Source organism: Macrobrachium nipponense, chromosome 20 (genome assembly GCF_015104395.2).
Source record: "Macrobrachium nipponense isolate FS-2020 chromosome 20, ASM1510439v2, whole genome shotgun sequence".
NCBI classification, from domain to species: Eukaryota; Metazoa; Arthropoda; class Malacostraca; order Decapoda; family Palaemonidae; genus Macrobrachium; species Macrobrachium nipponense.
The window spans coordinates 16,913,393-16,937,013 of NC_061089.1; the positions used below are offsets into that span (position 1 = coordinate 16,913,393).

The window sequence follows — 23,621 nt, forward strand, 5'->3', positions numbered from 1 at the left end:
AACATATGTTGTTTTTCCTGTCTATTTCAGTAATTAGCTGTCTCTTACCCACCACCAAGGGTGCCAATCAGCTAAGTATATATCTGACAGGGAAGTTGAATGTACAAAAATGATATTGTTATGATACAATAAAGTTTTGTACATACTTACCTGGCAGATATATACAATTAAATGGCCCACCCAGCCTCCCCTCAGGAGACAGGTGGAAGAGAAAATCTGATTATAAAACGGGAATGGTTCCTAGTCCTGCTACCCAGCAGCAGGGCGGTAGATCACCTGACCTACCTGTAACGTGTGCCGCGAAATTTGAATTTCTGTCGGGAATGACTGAGTCTAAAGCTAAGTATATATCTGCCAGGTAAGTATGTACAAAACTTTATTGTATCATAACAATATCGTTTTCTTATTGCTTCCTGTGAATTTATTTAATCATAATAAAATACTTACTTTATTGTAGTTGTAATGCTGGCTGTTGCAACATATACACTTTATTGCAGTGTGTTTCAATATGGAAAAACCAATAAATGCATAAATAAAAATAATGCAAAATTGGCAAAACTTTATTTCAAGATTTGGGGATGAAATATCATTTGATATTAAAGGAATCTCAAAGGGTTTGTGTGCTGTATTGCAATATTTAAAAAGTATTCAGCTTCAGAATTACACCACAGCTAACATTATATATGCTCTGCATCTGAGTCAGCTCTCAGCTTTTGAGAGCTTTTGCTTGTGTTGAATTTATACGGAAAAGTTGGTATATAAATTTGATCATTGATAGATTATTCCAGAAGAAGAGTTTTCAGTTATACTTTTTTCCCTTTGAAAAGCTTGTCTTAACTTTTAGAATATATATATACAGTAAACAGTAGTTTGCTGTATCACAGGTTATTAAAGAAACTAATTCGATCATGGCTTTCCATTTTAGCGCAAAAGGTTTCATGGAATGGGTGGTAAAACCGCAGAATGGAACTTTCCGCTGGGAATGCATCTTTCTTCCTGATAATGGTGCATTTTTTGTCAATTACATCATTACTTCAGCACTTATTGGCACAACATTGGAACTGATTCGTTTTCCTGAACTGTTCATGTACATAGTACGAATGGCACTTTCCAGGTAAGTTATACAGTTTGAATATATTCTTACTTAGTTTATCCATTGTATGTGATATAGTGAGTATTCTTAAGTTTACAACCACACTTTTACGGAGATTGCTGGATTGTTTTTATTGCATTTGCACAATTTAAATATAATTCTGATGTAGTTTATAATATATATATATATATATATATATATATATTATATATATATATATATATATATATATATTATAATATATATATATATATATATCTATATATATCTATATATAATATAAATTATATATATTATATATATATCATATATATATATATATATATATATATATATATATAATATATATATAGATATATATTATTATATATATTTATATATATATATCATAATATATAGATATATATTATATATATTATAATATATATATTATATATATATATATATATATATATATAGATATATAGTATATAGTACAATAATTAGATTTATATGTATAATTAATTCAATTATGTATATATACTATAATATTATATTAAAACTTTGTAATATTTTTCTTCATTTATGCAGATCTGAGGCAGAAACTGCCAGTGTTCGCCGAGCGATTCTTTATGAGTTCCCATTTGGTGTGCAGTATGCGTGGATGCTTCTTATTTTTGCCATGACAATCATTTATTCAATATCATGTCCACTCATAACCCCATTTGGTAAGTGATCTATAATTTTTATCACTCTCTCTCTCTGTCTTTTTTGAGAAAATGAATGTCTTATTTTTTATGCTTTTTGTATTATAAATTTTTGTTACCCTGCTGTATTTTTCACAAATTTGTGTATGTTTTTAACCTCTTGCCTTAGTAAGTTTTGACAAACATTAGTGTGTAATTTTTTAAGGTAAACTGCAATAGTATTGCAATACACTCCCTGAACACCTGAATTAGCCCTGGTCACTGACCAGCCTGAACTATATCCCCACATGTTTACGCACTAATTGGGTAATTTTAACTGTCAGTGTTACCAACGCTGCAGGTAAAATCTAGTCAAATGAGTTACTTGTGTTACCGTTGGCAACGCTGCCGCAAATACTGGCCACCAGAGGCCTGTCTCCTCAATTGTTTCTTGTTCGCCATGCTGTGCGGATTAGTCCCACATCAGGCGAACTTTTGGTCATTTAGCCCGACCCCACTCAAAGAGTTTTCGTATTTTGGATACAGATTACGACCTTGGACTGTGATTAACGTTTTTCTCCCGTTTCACTTTGGATAGCTACTTTGTACTCGCTATGGATAAGTTAGAAAATAAACGTCGTCGCCGTCTGCAAACGCCTCTGCTTCTGCTTCATCTACAGTTCGACGATCAAGCCTTTTACTGCTGGACATGTTGGTGCTCATCGGCTCTTAAAATAACGTTCGCCGTCTGCAAACACCTCTGCTTCTACTTCATCTACAGTCTGCAAACACCTCTGCTTCTACTTCATCTACAGTTCGACGATCAAGCCTTCTACTGCTGGATATGTTGGTGCTCATCGGCTCTGCACACCCTTCAAGCGTAGGATGAGTACCCTCACACATGATCGACGTTCTTTTCGTTATTTCGTGTAGGAAGGTTCATTGCAATACCAGTCAGAGATGTTTATCTTGGTCAGGAGACAAGGAAACATTAGTTAGTTATTCAAGAAATTAGTGGACAGGTTATCATCTAGTATGTTAAGCAAATTTCTAGTCTGACGAATGATTTAACCAAAATAGAGATAGTGGTACTAGTAGTATAGCTGATTCTAATAATTCTTTTTCAGCCCCCTGCCTGTTCCAGAACCAGCCCTAACGGGTGCTGGGGGTAAGGGAGAACCGCAAGCCTCCAAGTGGGTAGGTTCTGCCAGCAGGCAGTGTTGGGAGCAGATTTCCCCTTCCCTCGATGTGTAAGTTCTCAGGATGATGAAAATTTAGGTCAGATACAGACGAGTAGGGATAATAGGCTACATAGTGTTTAGGAAGAGAAGTGCAGGCTTCTTCAGGTCAGTTTTCTATTATAAGTAGTAGTTTATAGAGGGACAGTGTCCTTAGAGCCTCTTTGGGTTTTTCCTGCTTCGAGTTCCTTGCATCAGAAGCTTTTTAGGGCATGGTTGGTCGTTCAGATCTGGGTTTCGAGTCTGTTGGGTTCTGAAGGGTTGAATACTGCTCCTTCATCTTTAAGGTTACTTTCCTCTACTTATACGATAGGGTAATTGTTAATATCAACTAATTCTCTGTTCAATGCATATTGACTTACGATAATTCAGTATGTAGAGAAATCGAATAAAATTAACTACGGTTAGCCTAGTGTTCACGATGATATATCGTATGCATATACAGTAGCCTAGCCTAGCCTAAAGTATTCACTGTACTGCATATCGGTAGAGTGATTTTTATAGTGGCTAACGCTGTAGGCTCAAGGCATTCTGACTTTGGATAATTCAGTATAGGTGTAATTGAAAACAAACGAGAATCCGATCTTAGGATAATTCAATGTGAATGTAATCGAACAGAATGAAGATCAGATTCTGTCTGACTAAAGCATTATAATTGTATTATATGTATCATCGTATTAGCGTAGTATAAATACTAACTCGGCAGTCATTCACGCTCTCGAATCAGCTGATGGCGAATACAGGTTTGCCTCACCGTATCCACCTCATTCTTGTCCGATTGGCTAGCGTGACTAACGTAACAACTCTTCCTCACTTATGCCATGTTTGTCGTCTTGAAGGAGACGTGTTTTCAACTATGTTGACATTTAACATAGTCAATAATGGTATCTTGTGACATAAAATCAGATGTCAGATATAAGGAATTCGTTTATATGACGTCTTCATACGTTTAACAGACTAATTGCCGTCAGTAATTACATTGTGCTTATGTCAATTACAGTTACAAAAGAATTACCAGTCGTATTATCAAATTACAGTGACAATTGAAATTAATATTAGGCCTAATAAAGTTAATTTAATTACCTTAAAATATGTAATTTATTACTTTTCAATTAAATTACAATTACACAAGCTTTTCGTCAAAACAGCACTGTTGTAAGGAGGCGTGGTTTAGACAGACAATGATGCCGGCTAGTCTATTTCCTTGGCTCCAGATTCAACCATATCACTTGGTCTTGGCTAATGTTTTTGTTCCTAGTTAGTATAATGAATATATCTGGATACTTAACTTATGGAAGAAGTCATACTGTTCATCTTACGATGTAATTTAAGGCCAAAATTTGACCAATACATCTCATTGGAAGCTAGTTTTTCCCTCAGGTTAGATGGCATAAAATTTAGCGATTCCGTTCATTTTCACTCGTTTTCATAGGTATTACGAACCTTATACTTTATACACTTTATTAATCTTTTGTCGGTGTGAAAACAACATTAAATAAGCTCTTTCATGCTATTACTTTCTTTTACCACGGCTGCGTTCGAATTCATACAAAAGCTTGGGACTTCTATCCAGGTTGCTGATGCACGTAATTTTGCCTTAGCAGCTTCAGCTACATTTATAATATGAATACAGTAATTACTGTCGCACACGGATGAATACAATAAACGGATGTTGCTATCGGATTCGATTACTGTCGCACACGGATCAGTACAGTAAAGTGATGTTGCTATAGGATTTGATCGTATTAGCAACAAGTTCTCGTTCGGTTGTTCATAGCTGTACGCAGTTATACGAGTACAGTGTATATTATCATTAAGATAATACCTTTTAACTTAAAGAGGGTGCAAATTTATGGAGGTGTAGATGTTAGACGATTGTAATTTCTCTCTCTCTCTCTCTCTCTCTCTCTCTCTCTCTCTCTCTCTCTCTCTCTCTCTCTCTCTCTTTTACTTTCTTGATTTCATATTCTCTCTCTTCATCCTATTTTCCACCCTCTCCTAACACTTGACTCATTTTGCAACAGAGAGGTTTTTCTTCCTGTTACACCTTTTCAAACACTTTTCTGTCAATTTCCCTTCAGCGCTGAATGGCCTCATAGGTCCCAATACTCGGCCTTTGGCCTAAGTGCTGTGGTAGTGTTTAACACTCGCCCCAGGTTTATACCGACACCTTTTTTTATAGGTGAGCTAGTCAGAGAGTTCTGACATGTCCAATTTAGCAGTTCTCTTGTATTATAGCAATATTTTACTAGAAATAACGCTAAACGGACTTATTTCTCTGGGCGACACGGCTTCCTCGCCCAGAAATAGATTTTTCGTACGTCAAAATCCCTTTTTAAACCCAACAATCTCGCTGTCTGATGCACGATGCTGCCTATGCCAGCTGCGCGAGAGATTAGGAAGACTTATTTGCAATGTAGTGCAGATTTTAAATACTAACCCCATCGTAAAATCGAATTAACGCAAGTCAATTACTGTAGCTTCAATGCGGACTATATTCACGATCACGTCTTGAATAATTTTCCTGATTTTGTATTGTTTCACGGATTATTGTTAAAACTTACAATGTCTTTACACAATCTTCTTTAGCTGCTAATTCTTCGGATGTCGCTTCGGAGTCTTCTCGCTCATCCTGTTTTTTATTTGCCAATATCACAGCAGAGCCAGTTTTCATTGTTTCATCCTGAAATTTGGAGATGATTTCTCTCTCTCTCTCTCTCTCTCTCCTTCGTAGCACCTTCCACGGGTCCTGTAGTTCTCAGGCTGCTGGTGTTGATGCTTCAAGGCGGTATCCGAAACTCCGTATTTTCATCCTTATTTATTTTGAGACGTAATGTGTCCTCCGTAGTTCTTGAGGGGGCAACGGCAGTTGGAGATTCATCTGCGCCATCGTTGACTGTATCGATACCAGTTGTCACCACCCACTCCTTTCATAGGGTTGTTAGTAATCTTCCTTCTTCATTCCCATTTATATACCTTAGGTGTGTGAGACGTAACGTGCTTACCGCGGTAATTACTGGGGGCTACGGCCGTTGGCAGTTCGTCTTTATAGTAGTTAGCACCTTTTGTGCCCTCGGCACCTTTCTTAGGGTAGCTGATAATTTCCTTCTGCGGCTCCCATTGGTTCTGCAGTTCGTAACCCATTATTAAAGCACTATGTACCACACAGTTGGTTCTCCACCTGCACAATGTCGGCGCTAGGTGCTCCGGTGGTTACTCGTAGTGACTTCTCTCTCTCCTTATTTTCTCAACTTTTTCCTGCTGCTTTCTGTTCCACCTTAAGGGGTTTTCAAGGTGGGTTTGACCTTGATTCCGTGTCTACTGGGAGTACTTCTTTCCCTCACTTGCTCCGGACTCCAGTCTAGGTTTAGTATTGGTAACGGGCATTAGTTGGATCACGTTTTGCGACCTCTCCGATCTTAAGGGGTGTTGCCTGCCTATTGTAGTCGTCCCATTCTCGTGTCATAGTCACTGGTGAGTGCGGAGTTTCGCAGTCAAGTGAGACTGGTTCAAGGTTAGGTCGTCACTTTGGTTGGTACATGTTTGGCGCAACAGTATGGGAGTGACTAGCATGGGTGGGTGTTCATTGCCAAGGTATATTCGGCTCAGGCATAAAATTATCAACACTGGGTAGTGAGGGTATGCGCAGTCGAGTGACTAACTCTTACAGGTTTTGCGGAACTGGTGACTGTTCGCTCTTGTGAGGGGGTGGACAGCGGTCGGACAGCAGGGGTTACATCATCATGTCTGGGGGGAGTGCGGGTAGCGCAGTCGAGTACGACTTGTACAGGAGTTTATCATCTTGTTGGTATATCATTGCGCAATCGGATCGGTAGGCTCAGATATGATGGGATCTTATATGTCGTTTGGTATCGAGCAGCCAGGCGTAGTAAGTTCCGGGTTCTTGGGTGCTGCGCTTGTGGGGGTTTGGCTTTTCTCCTTTTTCCTGTTCCGGTGTGGCTGGACAGGTCTGACAGAGGATAAGATACCTTTGAAGAGAGACTCCTTTGCTAGTTGTGGGTTTTTGTTTCTCTGGCAAAGGAAGCGAGTATAACGGATTGTGGACTTTGTTCATTCTCTCTTTCCGCATTCCAGACTCCGGAGGAATCTCAGTTAATTCAAGTAATGTTTGATATGTTGTATTCAACCAAACCAGCAGTCTCTCAAACATCAAGTAGGCTGATCTGGTTTTGGCAAGTCGGGCAGTTTTTGGGGAAGGACTTAAGTTAGCATCACTTTTCTGTATGCGGTAGCAGGTAACTCCTCTGCCAGAGTCTGACTTCCGGTTTATGAGTCAGTTGAGGTTTTTCTCTATTGGGTTCCTTCATTGATTCGTGTGGTAGGGGTTACGGATCATGAGGCTCGTATTTGGAAGACACCTTTCACAGGTAGTGGGAGGCCTTGTCCCATTCTGTGTGGATGTCGTGAGAGTTGATGGGTGTTTCTCTGAGCCTGGACTGTTTGATAACCTCTTCACTTTGGTTTCAAGGGGGTTTGCATACCAGACTAACATTTCTGAGGGTTATGTTATGTTCTTGTCAAGGAGAGGAGGGACTATTGTTAAATCATTGCCTCAGTGCTATCCAGACATTCATAAGAAGGGGTTCTTAGTCAATCTAAGGGCGCAAAGTATCGCGGAGGGCTACCCTTTGGCTTCCGGAGGAATGTTTCGCTGTCGGCGATTGTGTAGGTGGTTATATGAGAGTCGTGGTTTTTCACAACACCATACCTTAGGGAATTTCAGTTTCTTCAGAGAGGTTACTCTCGGGGTCCTGTCGTTGCGGTAACTCAGTTTTATAGTTGGCTTGGTAGAGTTAGGGTGTTAGAAGTTTAGGGAGGCAGTGATAGTCTAAATGAACTTCAGGGTGTTAGAAGTTTAGGGATAGTCTAATGAACTCTAGTGTTTGTTGGTCAAGCTTAGACTGAGTGTATTGTCCCTTAGGCCCTTGAGGTTAGGCAGATCCCGATGGTCATGTTGGAATAACTACTACTTCTTCAGCAAAGGTCATCTACATCAGTGAGCAGTAGAGAACTGAAGGTCCTGCACACTCAACTTCTCCTCCATACATGAGAGGCTACATAGCCACATGGAATGTTCGCCATTTCCCCTCCATACATGAGAGGTATAGAATACCACATAGGAGGCACTTCTGACTCAGATAGTACCTTGACTCAGCACTGACATTGAAGTACTTTCTTTGCAAACATCCTCACCTACTTAGCTGGACAACCAGGTGAGGAGATTTGTTTTTACCTCAATGAATAAGAAGTATAGCTTATCACATGGGAGGTACTTCTGACTTAGTACCGTAGACTCAACACTGATGTTGAAGTACTTTCTTTGCAAACATCCTCACCTCCAAGTTAGATAACTAGGTGAGGATACATGCTTTTATACATGGTAGGTTGCTTATGAGTTACCTGCGTATGTTCCGTGGACAGGTTGGGCTGAATGAGATTGATCCCGCCTCCGAGTAAATGTTAATCGGGCTAATTCAGGTGTTCGGGGAGTGTATTACAATATGAAGTTTTCATAATAAAACTAATATTGTAATACTTACCTGAACACCTGATTGATTCCCACCCTCCTCCCCACTTCAATTTGATAGTGAATGATTCAATTGAGGAGACAGGCCTCTGGTGGCCGGTATTTGCAGCAGCGTTGCCAATGGTAACACAGGTAACTCATTTAACTAGATTTTACCTGCAGCATTGGTAACACTGACAGTTAAAATTATTCCAATTAGGTGGGTGGGGGTAAAATAAGTGTGGGATATAGTTCCCAGGGGGGGGAGGGCTGGGGTCAGTGGACCAGGGCTAATTTAGGTGTTCAGGTAAGTATTACAATATTAGTTTTGTTCATGAAACTTACCTGTCAGATATATATATAGCTGTATTTTCTGAAGTCCGACAGAATTTCAAAAACTTCCGGCACACGCAGTGGTCGGCCAGGTGGTTAGTACCCATTCCCGCCGCTGGGAGGCGGGTATCAGGAACCATTCCCATTTTCTATTCATAATTTTTTTGTTGCCGGTGCTGGAAACACCTGTTTTCAGTACCTCCGTCTTAGGATTTTGGAAACTTCATTGCCGCTAAGTATCCTAATTGTCTTTTGATTTATTTACTTGGATTTGTGGCTAGGCATACGCTATCTTAAATTGATTTGAATTTGATTCATTTTTGCATAAGATATCTGAATCTAGTTAGGCTAGTTTCAGAGGGTGTTGTCTGCAAGATGATGGGTGTGGCTACCGAAAGCTTCGGTAGATCCGCACTTGGTATGCACGAGGGGTATGGGTCTTGCTTCTTTGTTGAGATTTGTCATGTAAGGAGTGTGAGACTTTGTCTAATTCCGTAAGGAAGAAGTATGATTCGTATGTACGCAATTAATCAGTAAACAAAAGTCAGGGTAGTGAACCTGCTAACTTTCCTGTAGACTTTCTTTTGCCTAACCCTGTAGTATGGCCTACGGGCTATGAATATGTCTAAGAGAGGTGCTCGCTCTACTAAATTGTTGGGAAGTAGTGCTACTTCTGTAATTGTTACTCCTAACCCTGTAGTGTTGCCTTCGGGCCCTAAAACAGTGTCTGTAGAGGGTATTGCCCTTTCTCTAATACTCTATCAATTTGTAACTTAGAAACAAAAGAGCTTGCTTTAGAGAGCAAAAGTGAAGTGGCTAAGTGCAGTGACATTGCCCCTTGTGTAGTGGAGGGTGCGTCAGATCGGCCTTATTTCGCCTCTAGGCCGGTACCTCTGCTTGACTCCCAGGAACAAGGAGAGAGCATGTCGAAAGCTGAAGGAGAGTTACGAGGAACCCCCACCGATCTTGACGTGCCTTCGGCAGACCTGAAGATACTCCCAGGCTGCCAAAGTGCGTGCACGTGCACGAATCCTGAAGGATTGCTTCTCGTACTCCGAAGCGTCCTCCCGCCGCAGGGGTTGGGTTAGCTTTCGGAAGGACTCGCGCCCTCTAAATAGAAGCTTTATAGAAGAGGACGCTTCACGCTCTCTCTCTCTCTCTCTCTCTCTCTCTCTCTCTCTCGTTATGCGTTTCAGTGAGAAGTAAGAAGGCGAACGTCGCCTGAACACGTGTACGTCTTTCCACCGAGAAATACGAAAAAGAAGTCATAGTAGCAGGACGCTTTTGAGAGCGGACGTCCGAGCTTTGTTACTGTGAGAATAAGAAGGCGTTCCGTCGCCCCTCGTATTCTCACACGATCAACCCTTCTCCTGAGACTGCTTTGTGCAGTCGGATTTCTCTCCGAGATGTATCTCGCTCTTCCCTGAAGGCAGTTTCTCTCGCTTTTTTTGACGCCTGTCAGGAGCGTGACGCTTTTTTGCACACTTCTTTTGATGCTCGGCTTGGACGGGACGCTCGAATGGACGCCAGGCGCGCGCGGGTGCACGCCAAGCGCGCACCAGTGGATGCCGAGCGCGTGCCAGTGGACGTCGAGCACGCGCTCCAGTGGATGCTGAGCGCGTGCGCCAGTGGACGCCGAGCGCGCGTGCCAGTGGACGCTAAGCGCGCGCCACCGCACGCCAGGTGTGTTGCCTGGCTGAACGTTTCTGTTGACTCTTCAAGCTCTTGTTTACGATTTGGGCCTAAAGAATTTTTACCTCTACCTTCGGTGATACCTTCTACCTCACCTGCAAGGAATGTGAAGTACGTAAGTAGTGCTTCGGAGGAAGCTTAAAGCGAACAGACAACTTCGTCTTCGAAACCAGATCTCGGGTTTCGTGAATTCAAGAGGTCTCTGTCAATTAATATTGCTTTTCGCAAAGGTGGATGGAGTTAAGGAAAGCTCAAGGGAAGATCTCGTTTGCTCTACCGCAGTCAAGACTTTGCGATAAGGCAGTTATAGGTTATGTAAAGCTCGACATCCTGCATGTCATGATGCTCGACAACGTTCGGTAGGATTCTTGCAAAGGCATTCATCAAGAGGACGCTCTTCAGGCAAAGGCGGAAAGACAGGACTTCCTTTGCCATACTGCTAATAAATTTAGGTTGCAAGCTTTTTAGTCCATCTGAAGGGCTTTTCAGATGATAGTTTTTGTTAGTTCCTAGTTCGGGACTATGCTGCCGAAGTTAAACATCGGGGTCCTACCTGCCGTAAGCCCAGTCTCTTATCAGGATTCTTGCCCCTTCCTCGATTGATACGGGAATGGGGAAAATAATATGCTCGACTTCCTGGATTACGTTTTGTCAATTCAGTGACTTTCCCCCATTGACAATATACTACCGTTTAATGTATGACACTTACCTGGCAGGTATATGTATATATATAGCTATATTCTCTGTTCCACCTGGCAGAAATTTTCAAAACTCGCGGCAAACGCTAGTAACCTATTAGTAGTTCAGGCAACCCACCACCCCCGTTACCGTGGCGCTAGCGCTAGGAACCGTTCCCAATTGGGCAGATTTTCTCTGCCAGCCGAACCGGCAACATTGTTGGTGGTTCCCTGCTAGGATTTTCATTCTCGTTGCTGACTTTTTCATGGATTTTTGGTATTGTACTCGGAAACGTTAGCTTGGCATTCGCTTTGGATTGTTCTTTAAAGATGTCTGATACTGGAGTATGTTTAGAGTGTGTAAAAGAGGGGTGTAAGGTAAGATTGCCGAAAGCTTCGGTCGACCCTCATACCATTTGTAAGAAGTGTAGGGAGAATGTGTGTACTTGGGAGAATAGATGCATTGAATGTGAGAATTTATCAGAGAAGGAATGGAAGATATTTATGAAATATGTTGAGAGACTTGAGAAAGAAAAATCGTGTAAGATTCGGTTGGTTAAAAGGGGAGGTCTGTTTCTCCGTAGTTGAGAAGTCAAATTCTTCTAGTAAAGGAGTGAATGTATTTCCTCTCCAGCTCCTTCTAATGTAGAGTTGGTAGTTTCCTTCTCCCCAGGTATCTCCTGCGCCCGCTGCTGTATCGGAGGAGGCGAACGATACAAATATTGTGAAGGTGTTCGCTGCCCTTGCTTCCATGGGCGACCAGATACAGCGACTTACAGATAGAGTTAGTGCTTTCGATGTCAGTGAAAGTGTAGTGGAGGGGGCGTCTGATCGTCTCTCTCGTGCTCCCTAGACCTAGACCTCTGTCAAGCTCCCAGACCCAAGGGAGAAATCATGTCGACAGTCGAAGGGAGAGAGAGAGGTTTTGTCACGGTCAGGCGTCCCTTCGAACAGTCCTGTTGCAAGTTCTTCCCAGGCTGTTGCAGTTCGCCGCAGAAAAGGCGTAACAAAAAAATGGGAAGTGTGCGTCCTCGGAAGGTTCGACTTCCGACGAGAACGTCGGTATGCAGTGGTGTCTCGCCCCCTCAAGATGGACTTTCAGGACATCAACTACTTTCGAGAGACAGGCTCAAGATCGTGAGGCTTGGAGTAGTCCTGAGGTGTGTCCTCTCGGAAGACGGGGACGCAGTGCCGATCAAGAGAAAAGGATTTTCGTGCTAGAGAGGACTCAGGGCGCACTGGCGCTATACGTCCTTCTCGCCTGGTATTCGATGGGAGAATCTCCTCCATCTTCTTGTGTATCTTCCCCTCGTCTTTCTCCGTCGGGTAGAGTACAAGATCGCTCTCCGTTAGGTCGCAGTCCCGCTCGTAATCCTCTTCCTTCGTCGTCTACCATTCAGGAGGATAGTACGAAGGGTTTCTTAAGGGAATGCAGTCCCAAGCTGGCAGTTTCTGTGAAGTCCTGGGATGCGCCTGAGCAAGCATCTTCGAGGCGTAAGGACGATTTCCTTCCCATTAAGTCTTCTAAAAGGGGAATACAAGGACGCGTTCGCCGAGGACTCAGGGCGCACTGGCGCTAGGAGGGGACAAGCGATCGCTTGGTTTTGCAGGACGCAGAACACAGGAAGAAAATAGTTTCGGAAGAAAGCAGGACGCAAACATCAGGACGCGGGACCAATTGTGGACGCAGGACGCAGGCACAGGAAGCAGGCGTGTCTACGATGGACGCAGGCGGCAGGACATCGAGAGGCGGCGGACGACCCGACTCCTCGGTAGCCGCAGGACGCAGGCGGCAGGACGCTATTCCGTCAACGAAGCGTCAACACGACAATGAGTTACAAGACATTTCTTCAGCAGAAGAGGAAGGATTAATTGAGGAAAGAATACGGAACCTTCTTCAGATTATAAGGTTCTGACTTCACGTCTTATTGCTATTTTTGAGGGGGAATTTAAACCGACAGCTCCGTTATCCCCCTTATCACAGTTTTCCAAGACTAGGACTCCAAAGAAGTCCTCTTTCCTTAAATGACGATGTCAATTTCGGCGAAGAAGGCCCTTCAACGTGTGAATGACTGGATGAGGATAAGAAAGAACGCGGGAAAATACTCTTTTGTTTTTCCACCAGCTAAGTTAGCTTCTAACTCAGGAGTATGGTACGCTACTGGAGAAAGTCTAGGCCTGGGAGTACCTGCCTCCTCCCGAGGGGGACTTCTCCAGTATAGTAGACAGCTCACGCAGACATGCGTTACAGTCTGCTAAGGTCTGGGTGGACGTCTTCAGAATTTGACCATCTTTTAAAGGGATTTTTAGGACTTTCGAAGTCTTCAATTTCCTGGATTGGTCTTTGGGAGCACTAGCGAACTCCTAGAAAGAAGAGGATTCGCAGGATTAGAAACAGCTAAGAGCATTATGTCCTGCATGGACAAGGCTCTGAGAGACGGAACGAATGAACTGGCTTCGTTATTCACAGCAGGAGTACTTAAGAAGAGATCGCTGTTGTGTTCTTTCGCTTCAAAAGGAGTTTCTAACTCTCAGAAATCGGAGTTGCTGTTCTCTCCTCTTTCGAACAGCTGTTTCCTTCAGAGGTGATTAGGGATATTGCTCTCCTCCCTTTCTTTTCAGAAGGCCACTCAAGATCTTCTCTCGTCTTCAGTTAAGAAGTTCTTACCACCCAAGTTGGTGAAGAGACTCCAAGGATACTAGGCCTTCGCAACCATGCCCTTTCGAGGAAGAAACATTCGCTCGACCCGCCTATTTAGGGGTAAGAGAGTAACCCCCGCTAAAAGAGGAGCCAAGACCCCCTCTAAAGCAATGAGAACTCAGTCCTCCAGACGACAGTGGGAGCCAGAGTTCAAGGTTTCTGGGAAGTTTGGCAAGATATGAAGGCAGATCCTGGGCTGTCAACGTAGCTCGGGAAGGGTACAAGATTCCTTTCTTGAAGAGACCTCCTCTCGCAACATCTCCGAGAGCCCTCGGGCAAATTACAACGATTTAGTGAAGAAAGCGGCTCTGTGGGAGCAAGTAGCTAGAGAAAGGAGCCATAGAGCCTGTTCTGGATCACGAATCTCCGGGATTTTACAACCGTCTGTTCCTGGTTGCAAAGTCCTCGGGAGGTTGGAGGCCAGTTCTGGACGTAAGTCAACTGAATCTTTTCGTAGAAAAGACCAAGTTCACTATGGAGACGAACGATTCAGTACTGGCAGCGGTACGTCCAGGGGACTGGATGGCGACCCTGGACTTACAAGACGCATACTTTCATATTCCGATTCATCCAGGAAGCAGGAATATCTAAGGTTTGTGATTCAGGACAGGGTCTTTCAGTTCAAGGCCCTATGCTTCGGCCTTTGCACAGCCCTCAAGTGTTCACGAGGATGATGTCCAATGTGGCGAGATGGTTACATTTAAGAGGGATCAGAGTGTCTTTTATCTGGACGACTGGTTGATAAGATCCCAATCAAGAAGTCAATGTCTGGAGGACTTGATCAAAACATTGGACTTAGCAAAAGACCTAGGTCTGGTAGTAAACATGGGCAAAGTCTCAATTGGATCCCCAACAACAGATAGTTTATTTGGGGATTCAGATATCGGCAGTGACTTTTCGGGCTTTTCCGTCCCCCGAAAGGTAAGCCCAATGCATTCGGAAGGTGCAGGACTTTCTAAAGAAGGACCGATGCTCAGCAAGAGAGTGGATGAGTCTACTGGGCACACTCTCTTCGCTAGAGAGGTTCATTTCTTTAGGAAGACTGCACATGAGACCTCTACAGTTTTTCCTGAAGGATTCATGGCCAAGAAAATTGCAACCGGATTCCTTCCAGTTTCTAATTCCGGCCGAAGTAAAGGAGGAATTAAAGTGGTGGCTAACTCCAGGCAGGTTAGCAAGAGGGATGTCGCTTCAGCAGAAGAGCCCAGACCTCGTCTTATTTTCCGACGCGTCGGACGTGGGTTGGGGAGCGACATTAGGCCCTCAAGAGGTGTCGGGACTTTGGAGCAAGGAAGAAACAAAGTGGCACATAAACAGGAAGGAACTGATGGCAATTTTCTTGGCTTTGAAGCACTTCAGAGAGTTGATTCGAGACAAGACGGTGCAGGTCAACTCGGACAACACCACGGCTCTGGCATACATCCGAAAACAAGGAGGAACTCATTCCTTTCCCCTTTACAATCTGGCAAAGGAAGTTCTGCTTTGGGCGGAAGAGGAAAAGGTCGTGATACTCACCAGGTTTATACAAGGAGAGAAGAATGTGGGTGCGGACCTGTTGAGCAGAAGAGAACAACTTCTCTCGACGGAGTGGACGTTGCACATGGAGGTTTGCCAGAGCCTGTGGAAGTTGTGGGGCCGTCCAGTAGTAGATCTGTTTGCGACAGCCAGAACAAAAAGGTTACCAACCTATTGCTCTCTCCGGTTCCAGACCAGGAAGCTGTGGCGGTCGACGCATTGCCTGATGGATTGGTCAAACTTAGATCTGTACGCTTTTCCTCCGTTCAAGGTACTGGGGAAAGTGATGAAGAAAGTTCAGGGAGAGCCCCCAAGACGAGGATGACCTAATAGCCCCGTTTGGCCGCCAACAAAGTTGGTTCACAGAGGTACTTGAATGGACAGTAGATACGCCAAGGACTCTTCCTCTAAGAGTAGATTTACTCAGACAACCCCACTTCGACAGGTTTCACAAGAATACCCTCGCTCTGGGTCTGACTGCGTTCAGACTATCGAACGTCTTGGTCAGAGCGAGGGGATATTCTAGAGAGGTGGCCAGTGCAGTGGCTAGAAGCCAGAAGAACCTCCACAATCACAGTATATCAGTCGAAGTGGGACAATTTCCGAAGTTGGTGTAAGAACAGGAAAGTCTTCATCCAGTACCTCTGTGACCCAAATCGCAGATTTCCTTCTATACTTGAGGAAGGATTTACGCTTGTCAGTTTCGACAATCAAAGGTTATAAGAGTATGCTAAACCTCAGTGTTTAGACACAGGGACCTAGACATCTCGAATACTTAGACCTTCGAGATCTGATTAGGTCATTTGGTACGAAGAAACAATCACAATGCAGGCCACCTGCTTGGAACCTTGATGTGGTCTTGAAGTATTTAACTTCTAGCAAATTCGAGCCTTTAGAGGAGGCCTCTCTGAGAGATCTTGCTAAGAAGACTATCTTTTTAGTAGCATTGGCAACTGCTAAAAGAGTTAGTGAGCTTCAGGCCATATCGAAGAAGGTGGGATGGAGACATGGCAACGCAGTGTTCATTCCAAGAAGGTTTCTTGGCCAAGAATGAGAATCCAGCTAATCCTTGGCCAAGATCCTTTGAAGTTTTGGGTTTGGCTGAGTTAGTGGGTCACGAGCAAGAAAGAGTTCTCTGCCCAGTGAGAGCGTTGCGGTGTTATATGGAAAGAACAAGAGGTATCAGAGGGAAGTCTGATGCTCTGTGGTGTTCAGTTAAAGACCCCAGTAGACCCATGACGAAGAACGCTCTAGCCTTCTTCATGAGAGAGTTAATTAAAGAGGCTCATGCTGTGTCAAGAGCAGAGCTTTGGTATTTTGAAAGTGAAGGCTCATGAAGTCAGGGGGCAGTGGGGGCGACTTCATTAGCTTTTAAAAAGAATTTAGCCCTCAAGGAAATTATTGAATCCACATATTGGAGAAACTAATTCAATATTTGCGTCTCATTACTTAGGGAGTTTCAGACAACCTTTGATAATTGTCAGACACTAGGTCCATACGTGTCCTCTGGTACAGTATTGGGCAAAGGAGTTACTACCCCATAACCTTCTTTTAAGCTAGTTGATTTTATTAGGTGATGGTGTTTGTGTTTATTGGTTGTCTGAGAAAAGTGTGCGGTACTTTTCTCAGTCTTGTTAGTATATTATCCGGTGATGTGTGTGTAGTTCAGGTGAATGATCGAGTACTAGCTTGAATGCCGTGGCATAAGAGGGCTGTACGGTTCGTCAACACATTGGTCACGTCCAGTTATCAGTTCCAGTCTTAGCTTCTTCAACATACAGGACACTTCCTTGTTGAGAGCTACTAAGGTTTAAGCAGGCTTAGAGGCAGGACCTATGAAGTCAGCTACCTTAGTAGGTAAGGAACCTGGAGTCTTAATAATATTTTAATAATATTTTTATCTCTAAGAATGTTGCTGTCCTTGACCCACCTCCAAATGTGTCAATCAGCTATATATATACCTGCCAGGTAAGTGTCATACATTAAAATGAAGTTTTTATGATAAAACAAAGTTTAATGTATACTTACCTGGCAGGTATATATAAATTAATTCCCACCCGCCTCCCCTCAGGAGACAGGGTTCAGAGAAAATCTGGCCCAATTGGGAACGGTTCCTAGCGCTAGCGCCACGGTAACGGGGTGGTGGTTGCCTGAACTACTAATAGGTTACTAGCGTTTGCCGCGAGTTTTGAAAATTTCTGCCAGGTGGAACAGAGAATATAGCTATATATATACATATACCTGCCAGGTAAGTATACATTAAACTTTGTTTTATCATAAAAACTTCATTTTTATCAAGTAAGTGGGTATCCCCTCATTGACAAAATATATCTTTGTCCCGTAAATGGGTTAGTTTTCATTGACAAACATCTCATTAACTTTATATTGCGTAAGCGGATAAGCTCTTATTGACAAGATTCGGAAGAGCTCTCATTCATCATTCGCAGACTCGTACAAGAAATAGACTTGTAGACTACGTCAATGAACGCTTATGTCCAATAACATAAGAAGCTTAAGCTGTCCACTTCGATTCTCTAAGTTTTGTTCATGAAACTTGCCTGTCAGATATGTATGTAGCTGTATTTCTTAATTCAGCTATATATATGTCTGCCAGGTAAGTATGAACAAACTTTATTGTATCATAATAATATCATATTTTGCCCTGCGTTATTTTACTACTGGTTGGTTCAAGTCATATACGCTTGCTGTAGTTACCTCTTCGGATGGCAACCGAGAGGTCTATTGTCTATTATTTTAAGGACATTTAATCGTTACTCCCTGAAGCCTTCCAGGAGTTTCCGATTTATCTTTTACCGTTGTATGGTAGTGTTATGACAACACAAACGCATCTATATATTTAGCGTTTTCTGTTTCGCTTAAATATACCAGCTTGCGAGTCTCTTTCTGCTCAAAATAACGGACCTATTTCTTTGTATATAGCGGGTAGCTGGTGGCAACCAGGCATAACGGTAAGAGACGACGAACGTAAGCTGCTGCTGTCAACTGTCCTCCAGTCCAACGAGACCAATACCAGCTCGTTCGCTGTCATGCGCGGTAGGTTACGTCTCTCTCTCCCCCCCTTGCGGGATTGACTGACTAACCGTTATCTCTGTGCTGGCGGTTACGTCTCTCTCTCCTGCGGGATTGACTGACTAACTGTATCTCTGCCCTACAATCACGGACTTTAGCCTAAGATTGAGGGGATTTCTTACATGAATGAATAAACATTGCATTCGTTTTGCCTTACTATGTTCAACAGAGATATCTCTTAATCCTTTCGGTGCTCGTTACGCACGTATAGGACTACGAGTCTACCGCAACATTGCACTATTATATGCTCTCCTGCTTAGGCAAAGCTCAGCCTTATTAGGGAAGTAAGCATACTCGGTGAGGGAATGGATGAGCTTGCTGGGGACCATTTCCTTCCTGAAGAAGTTTGTTTCCCTGAATAGACTGCAATTCAGACCTCTACAGTTTTTTCCTACCGGGAAACTGAAATTTTATTCAAGATCTAGGAATGATTCTGAACATCTCTCAGTGCGTCAAGTATCACCTGAGGTGATAGAAAGAAGGTGCCGGACATCTGGATAGGGTTTCAGATGTCCTGGATCATATTCTGAAAGAAGTAGAAGCAATTCGGTCGTCCCTCCAGTCCTCGAAACGAGTTTTTGGAACCAGTGGTCCAGATCAACTCTGATATTCCACAGCTCTCTCATATCTTAAGAAGTATCTTCTCTCGGTCCCTGTTCGAGTTTACGAGAAAGCGCCTATTATAGCAACAGGCGTAGAATGTAACGATCCTCTAGAGGTTCGTTACAGGATTGCAAAAGTCCGTACGAATCGTCTCGATCGACGGCAGCAACTACTGACTTCCGAGTGGAATCTTTCTTTAGAAGTATGTTGAGAGTTGTAGAGACTTTAGGGACGTCCTTTCATTCATCTCTTTGCTATGTTGAGGACGAAGAGGCTTCTTCTTCTCTGCTCCCTTATTCTCGATCCGGGAGCGGTACCATTAAACGCCATCCTATGATATTGAACGGGGATGGATGTTTAGTCTCTTTTCCCCTTTTTCAAACGCTTAGGAAATGTAATAAGATGATTTATGACGTCACAGGGAGCGACAATGACGCTGATCGCCCCATGTTGGCCTTCAGGATCCTGGATTCACAGAGGTCACGTCCTTCCTAGTTCACTTTCCAAGGACCTTTTCCGAGAGAGTCAGTCTACTCTAACACGAAAGGTACCTATAACCTCTCCGCTCTGAGTCTGACTACGTTCAGACTATCTAGATGTTGACAGGAATAAGATTACCGTCTTCCCTATCCGTCTGAAGAATGGGATAAGCTGGCAGTCACAACTATTTAAAGAAACGCCAAATATGTTGTTGACGGCCTTTGGGCTCAGAGATTTGCTTCTGATCAAACAACCAAAAAGCCCTTCACGATCTTTGAGTTCTGTGGAATCTTCCGAAAACTCACTCACCATACTACTTTTTGTCTCACCTGTTTTCTCGGAGTCAGCACGTCGTGCGAGATCAGGCGACATATAGTAGCCCTGAGTTTCTTGTTGACGAAGTCGGTTGCGTTTATACACCCCCGATGATTGTGTAACATGAGACCAGGTTGGACTGTCAGGCATTCGTCCTTCGGGACTGAATCGCCTTTTTGCTCCTCGCTCCTTTCTCCTGGCACCAGAAGCTCGAGTCAGGAGTTCATTCGCTAACGACGTTGGGTTGCGTTGATACACCCCCCAAGGTTTGCTTAGCTTGAATCGCCCAGGCAGTCCAGACACTCATCCTTCAGCGAAGAATAGTGCTTTATGGTCTTCAGGTACAGCCTTGCTGTCCTTGGATTGGTCTGACTGGATCAACTAACCTGGTCGGTCACATGACTTTTAATTACAGACGGACTGATGTGGCATGTCGAGATCGAAGCTTTCAATATGGAACTTAGACGTAGTCTGAAGTTCTTGATGTCAAAGCATTCGAACCTCTCCTACCTGTTAACTTCTTGCACGTGATCAGGAAGGCCTTCTTCTAACCACCCTAGATACGACAAAGAGGGTTAGTGAGGTTTTAGGCCATCATCAGAAGTTTTGGCGTTAGAGAACACAAGGCGGTGTGTTCTCTAAGCCTTCCGTTGTGGCCTTAGAATGGAAACCCGTCTTGTTCTCGGGTCTCTCAAGTTTTATCTACATAAAACTCAAGAAAGTCGAAGTCCTTCGGGTAATCTGCAGTGTTCCGAAAAAGACCAGACTTGCCCATATAGAAGAACACCCTGGCTTTAGTGTTAAGGAGTTCTTTCAAAAAGGCTCCTTCATTGTGTTTGCACAAAGATTTGAAATCTTTTGATCTGAATGCTCACGAGGTGAGGGCGCGGCCTCGGAAGCATTTCAACAGAGCATGGCACTCAGCAACATCCTGAGTACCATGTTTTAGCAAAGCAACTCTGTGTTCACTTCACACTCCCTGCGGGATGTGAAGATGGCATATGAGATCTGCTGCTCGCTAGGGCCATACGTGTCTGCAGACACAATCTTGGGGGCAAGAAGTACCACTCATCCTATCCTGTAGAAAATGATTAGGAAGAGCTCTTAATTTAGTTGTTGAGTCGCCGCCAAGGGCGACTTCTTAACTCTTAAGCCTTAGTTAAAACACCTTAACTTTGGCTAGGTTGGTCAGGTGGTGATATATATATAATATATATATTATATATATATTATATATATATATATATTTATATATATATATATATAGTTATATATATTTATGATATATATTATATAGATATAATAATTATATATATAATATATATAGATTATATATATATATATATATATATATATATATATTATCATATATATATATATATATATATATTATATCATATAATAATATATATATATATATATATATATATATACAGTAATACTTTGGGTTACTAACCGATTAGTATACGAATTTTTTAACTTACAAAGTGACGCCCTCATTCTGGAATACGAATTTCACTTGGAATACGAATACGGGAATTTCCATCATGGGAGGCCGCCTGCTTTGTTTACATCGGACATCGGATGAGCGTGGGATCTGCGAACGCATTTTTTTCGGCCAAAACTTAACGAGGGTCACGTGACTTCCTCCCACGCATCCCTTGACCCATTTTAAACCATAACTCTTTCACTATCTCGCTGGCGGTAAGATTGAACGCATCTGTCCGTGATACCCTCTCAAATTTGCTTAGTGATTTGCGCACAGTGTTTGTGTTTCCGTGATAGTGCTTATACATTACTATTACCCAAATACTAAAGACAATGGCTCCCAAGATGACCGAAGGCAAGCAGCAAGAAGGAAAGCATAAGAAAGAAGGAGATGATTACAGTCGAAATGAAGAAGGAAATTATCCAAATGCATGATAAAGGCGAGCGCGTGAAAGACATTGCAGCATTCTTCAAGCGGTCGCAATCAACAATCTGCACTATTTTGAAGAAAAGGGAAGAAAATTAAAAGCCAGTAAAGCATCAAAAGGTGTCACAGTATGACGAAACAACGGCCTTATATTCTCGACGATGTAGAAATTTGCTCATGGTTTGGATAAACGAGAAGCAGCTGGCAGGAGATTCCGTAAGTTGAGAGCATTATTTTGCGAAAGGCTCGTAAGAGTGCAACAAATTTGTTTATCGGTAATGGGGTGGGGTCATTTCTATAAAATTTTAAAGAACAGGCAAAAGCAAGCCTCCATAGAAAAATATTTTTTCAAAAATTGTGAAAGACGACACAGTGTCGCGTAAGCGTAAAATTGGTGATCGTAGTGAACGGTGCTCTCTAGAGAAAGAACCAGAAAGTCTTCCAGAAGTGTTCACGGAGGGAGATTTCCCCCCCAAGCCCTAACCCTCTCCTCCTCACCCTTCCCCTCCTCCCGTCTCCGTCAAGCCAGCAGCCACACTCGCCAAAGGTAAAGTTCAGGTTTTACTGTGCATGCATATTAAATCTAGTGTTTATAATTTCATTCTTCAATTTTATAATTTTATGTAATTCCTACACGAATTTTCAACCTTAGTGAACAAAAATAAATAGAAAAAATATGAATTGAAATGGTCATTCATGGTCGGGTGGAACGCATTATTTGCTTTTTATAACATTCTTATGGGAAAATCCATTTAGGTTACGAATTTTTTAGGTTACGAAGCAGCTTCTGGAACGGATTAAATTCGTAACCCAAGGTATTTCTGGTATTATATATTTAATATGTATATATATATATATATAGATTATATTGTATATATAATATATAATATATATATATATATAATATATATATATAGATATATTATTTTACTTCTTAGCCCTCATGGTATGGTTAATATGGTCTAGTCACGTCGTGGTCTCACCCGTTGACAGATCATCTGGAGTGCACCAGCTATATAGGTCTCTACCTGGCTGGCAACTCTAGTAGCACAAGCAGACTTACGTGGCAGTAACCACGAAGCCAGCTATGCTAACAGGTGGAACCAAGATGTAAATCATCTGCATGCGTTTGTTTCCCAAAATCCTTCTATTCTGTCCCTTCCCACCTCCAATGGTGGGATTCAGCTATATATATATCTGACAGGTAAGTTTCATGAACAAAATGATATTGTTATGATACAATAAAGTTTGTTCATACTTACCTGGCAGATATATATAATCAAGTACCCACCCACTTCCCCTCAGGGGACAGTGGAAATAAAAATTATGAATAGAAAACGGGAATGGTTTCTGATACCCGCCTCCCAGCGGCGGGAATGGGTACTAACCACCTGGCCGACGTGCGTGTGCCGGAAGTTTTTGAAATTCTGTCGGACTTCAGAAAATACAGTTATATATATATCTGCCAGGTAAGTATGAACAAACTTTATTGTATCATAACAATATCATTTTATTATGAAAACTTCATACTGTAGGGGTTTTGGAAGTACTGTAGTACAGTAATTAAATTTTTATGGAAAGAAGTTTTACAGTAGGAAGGTTGTTTTTTAAAATTATGATAAAGAATTGAACAAGATGAAGTTGAAGAATTGTTGATGGTGAGATCCTAAGATTAAACGATTTAGATGAAAAATAAAAGACAACTGTGGTAAAAAAGCATTGGAGAATAATTCCAGTCATATTGACATATATTGCAGAAATACTTAATGTTTGTTTA

At 42.5% G+C, this 23,621-nt stretch overlaps 2 protein-coding genes across 2 annotated transcripts in view; one reads left to right on the forward strand and one right to left on the reverse strand.

Annotated features, from left to right (window-relative positions):
* LOC135222598 (calcium permeable stress-gated cation channel 1-like) overlaps positions 1-23,621 on the reverse strand; it is a 208,668-nt gene that overhangs the window by 50,239 nt on the left and 134,808 nt on the right.
* The window catches only part of LOC135222588 (calcium permeable stress-gated cation channel 1-like), a gene marked incomplete at its 5' end in the record, with an annotated part of 28,675 nt that continues 5,979 nt past the window's right edge, over positions 926-23,621 (forward strand). Inside the window, 2 exon segments of the mRNA XM_064260665.1 lie at positions 926-1,114; positions 1,664-1,800. Of these exon segments, the coding sequence (XP_064116735.1) occupies positions 926-1,114; positions 1,664-1,800 (326 nt within the window).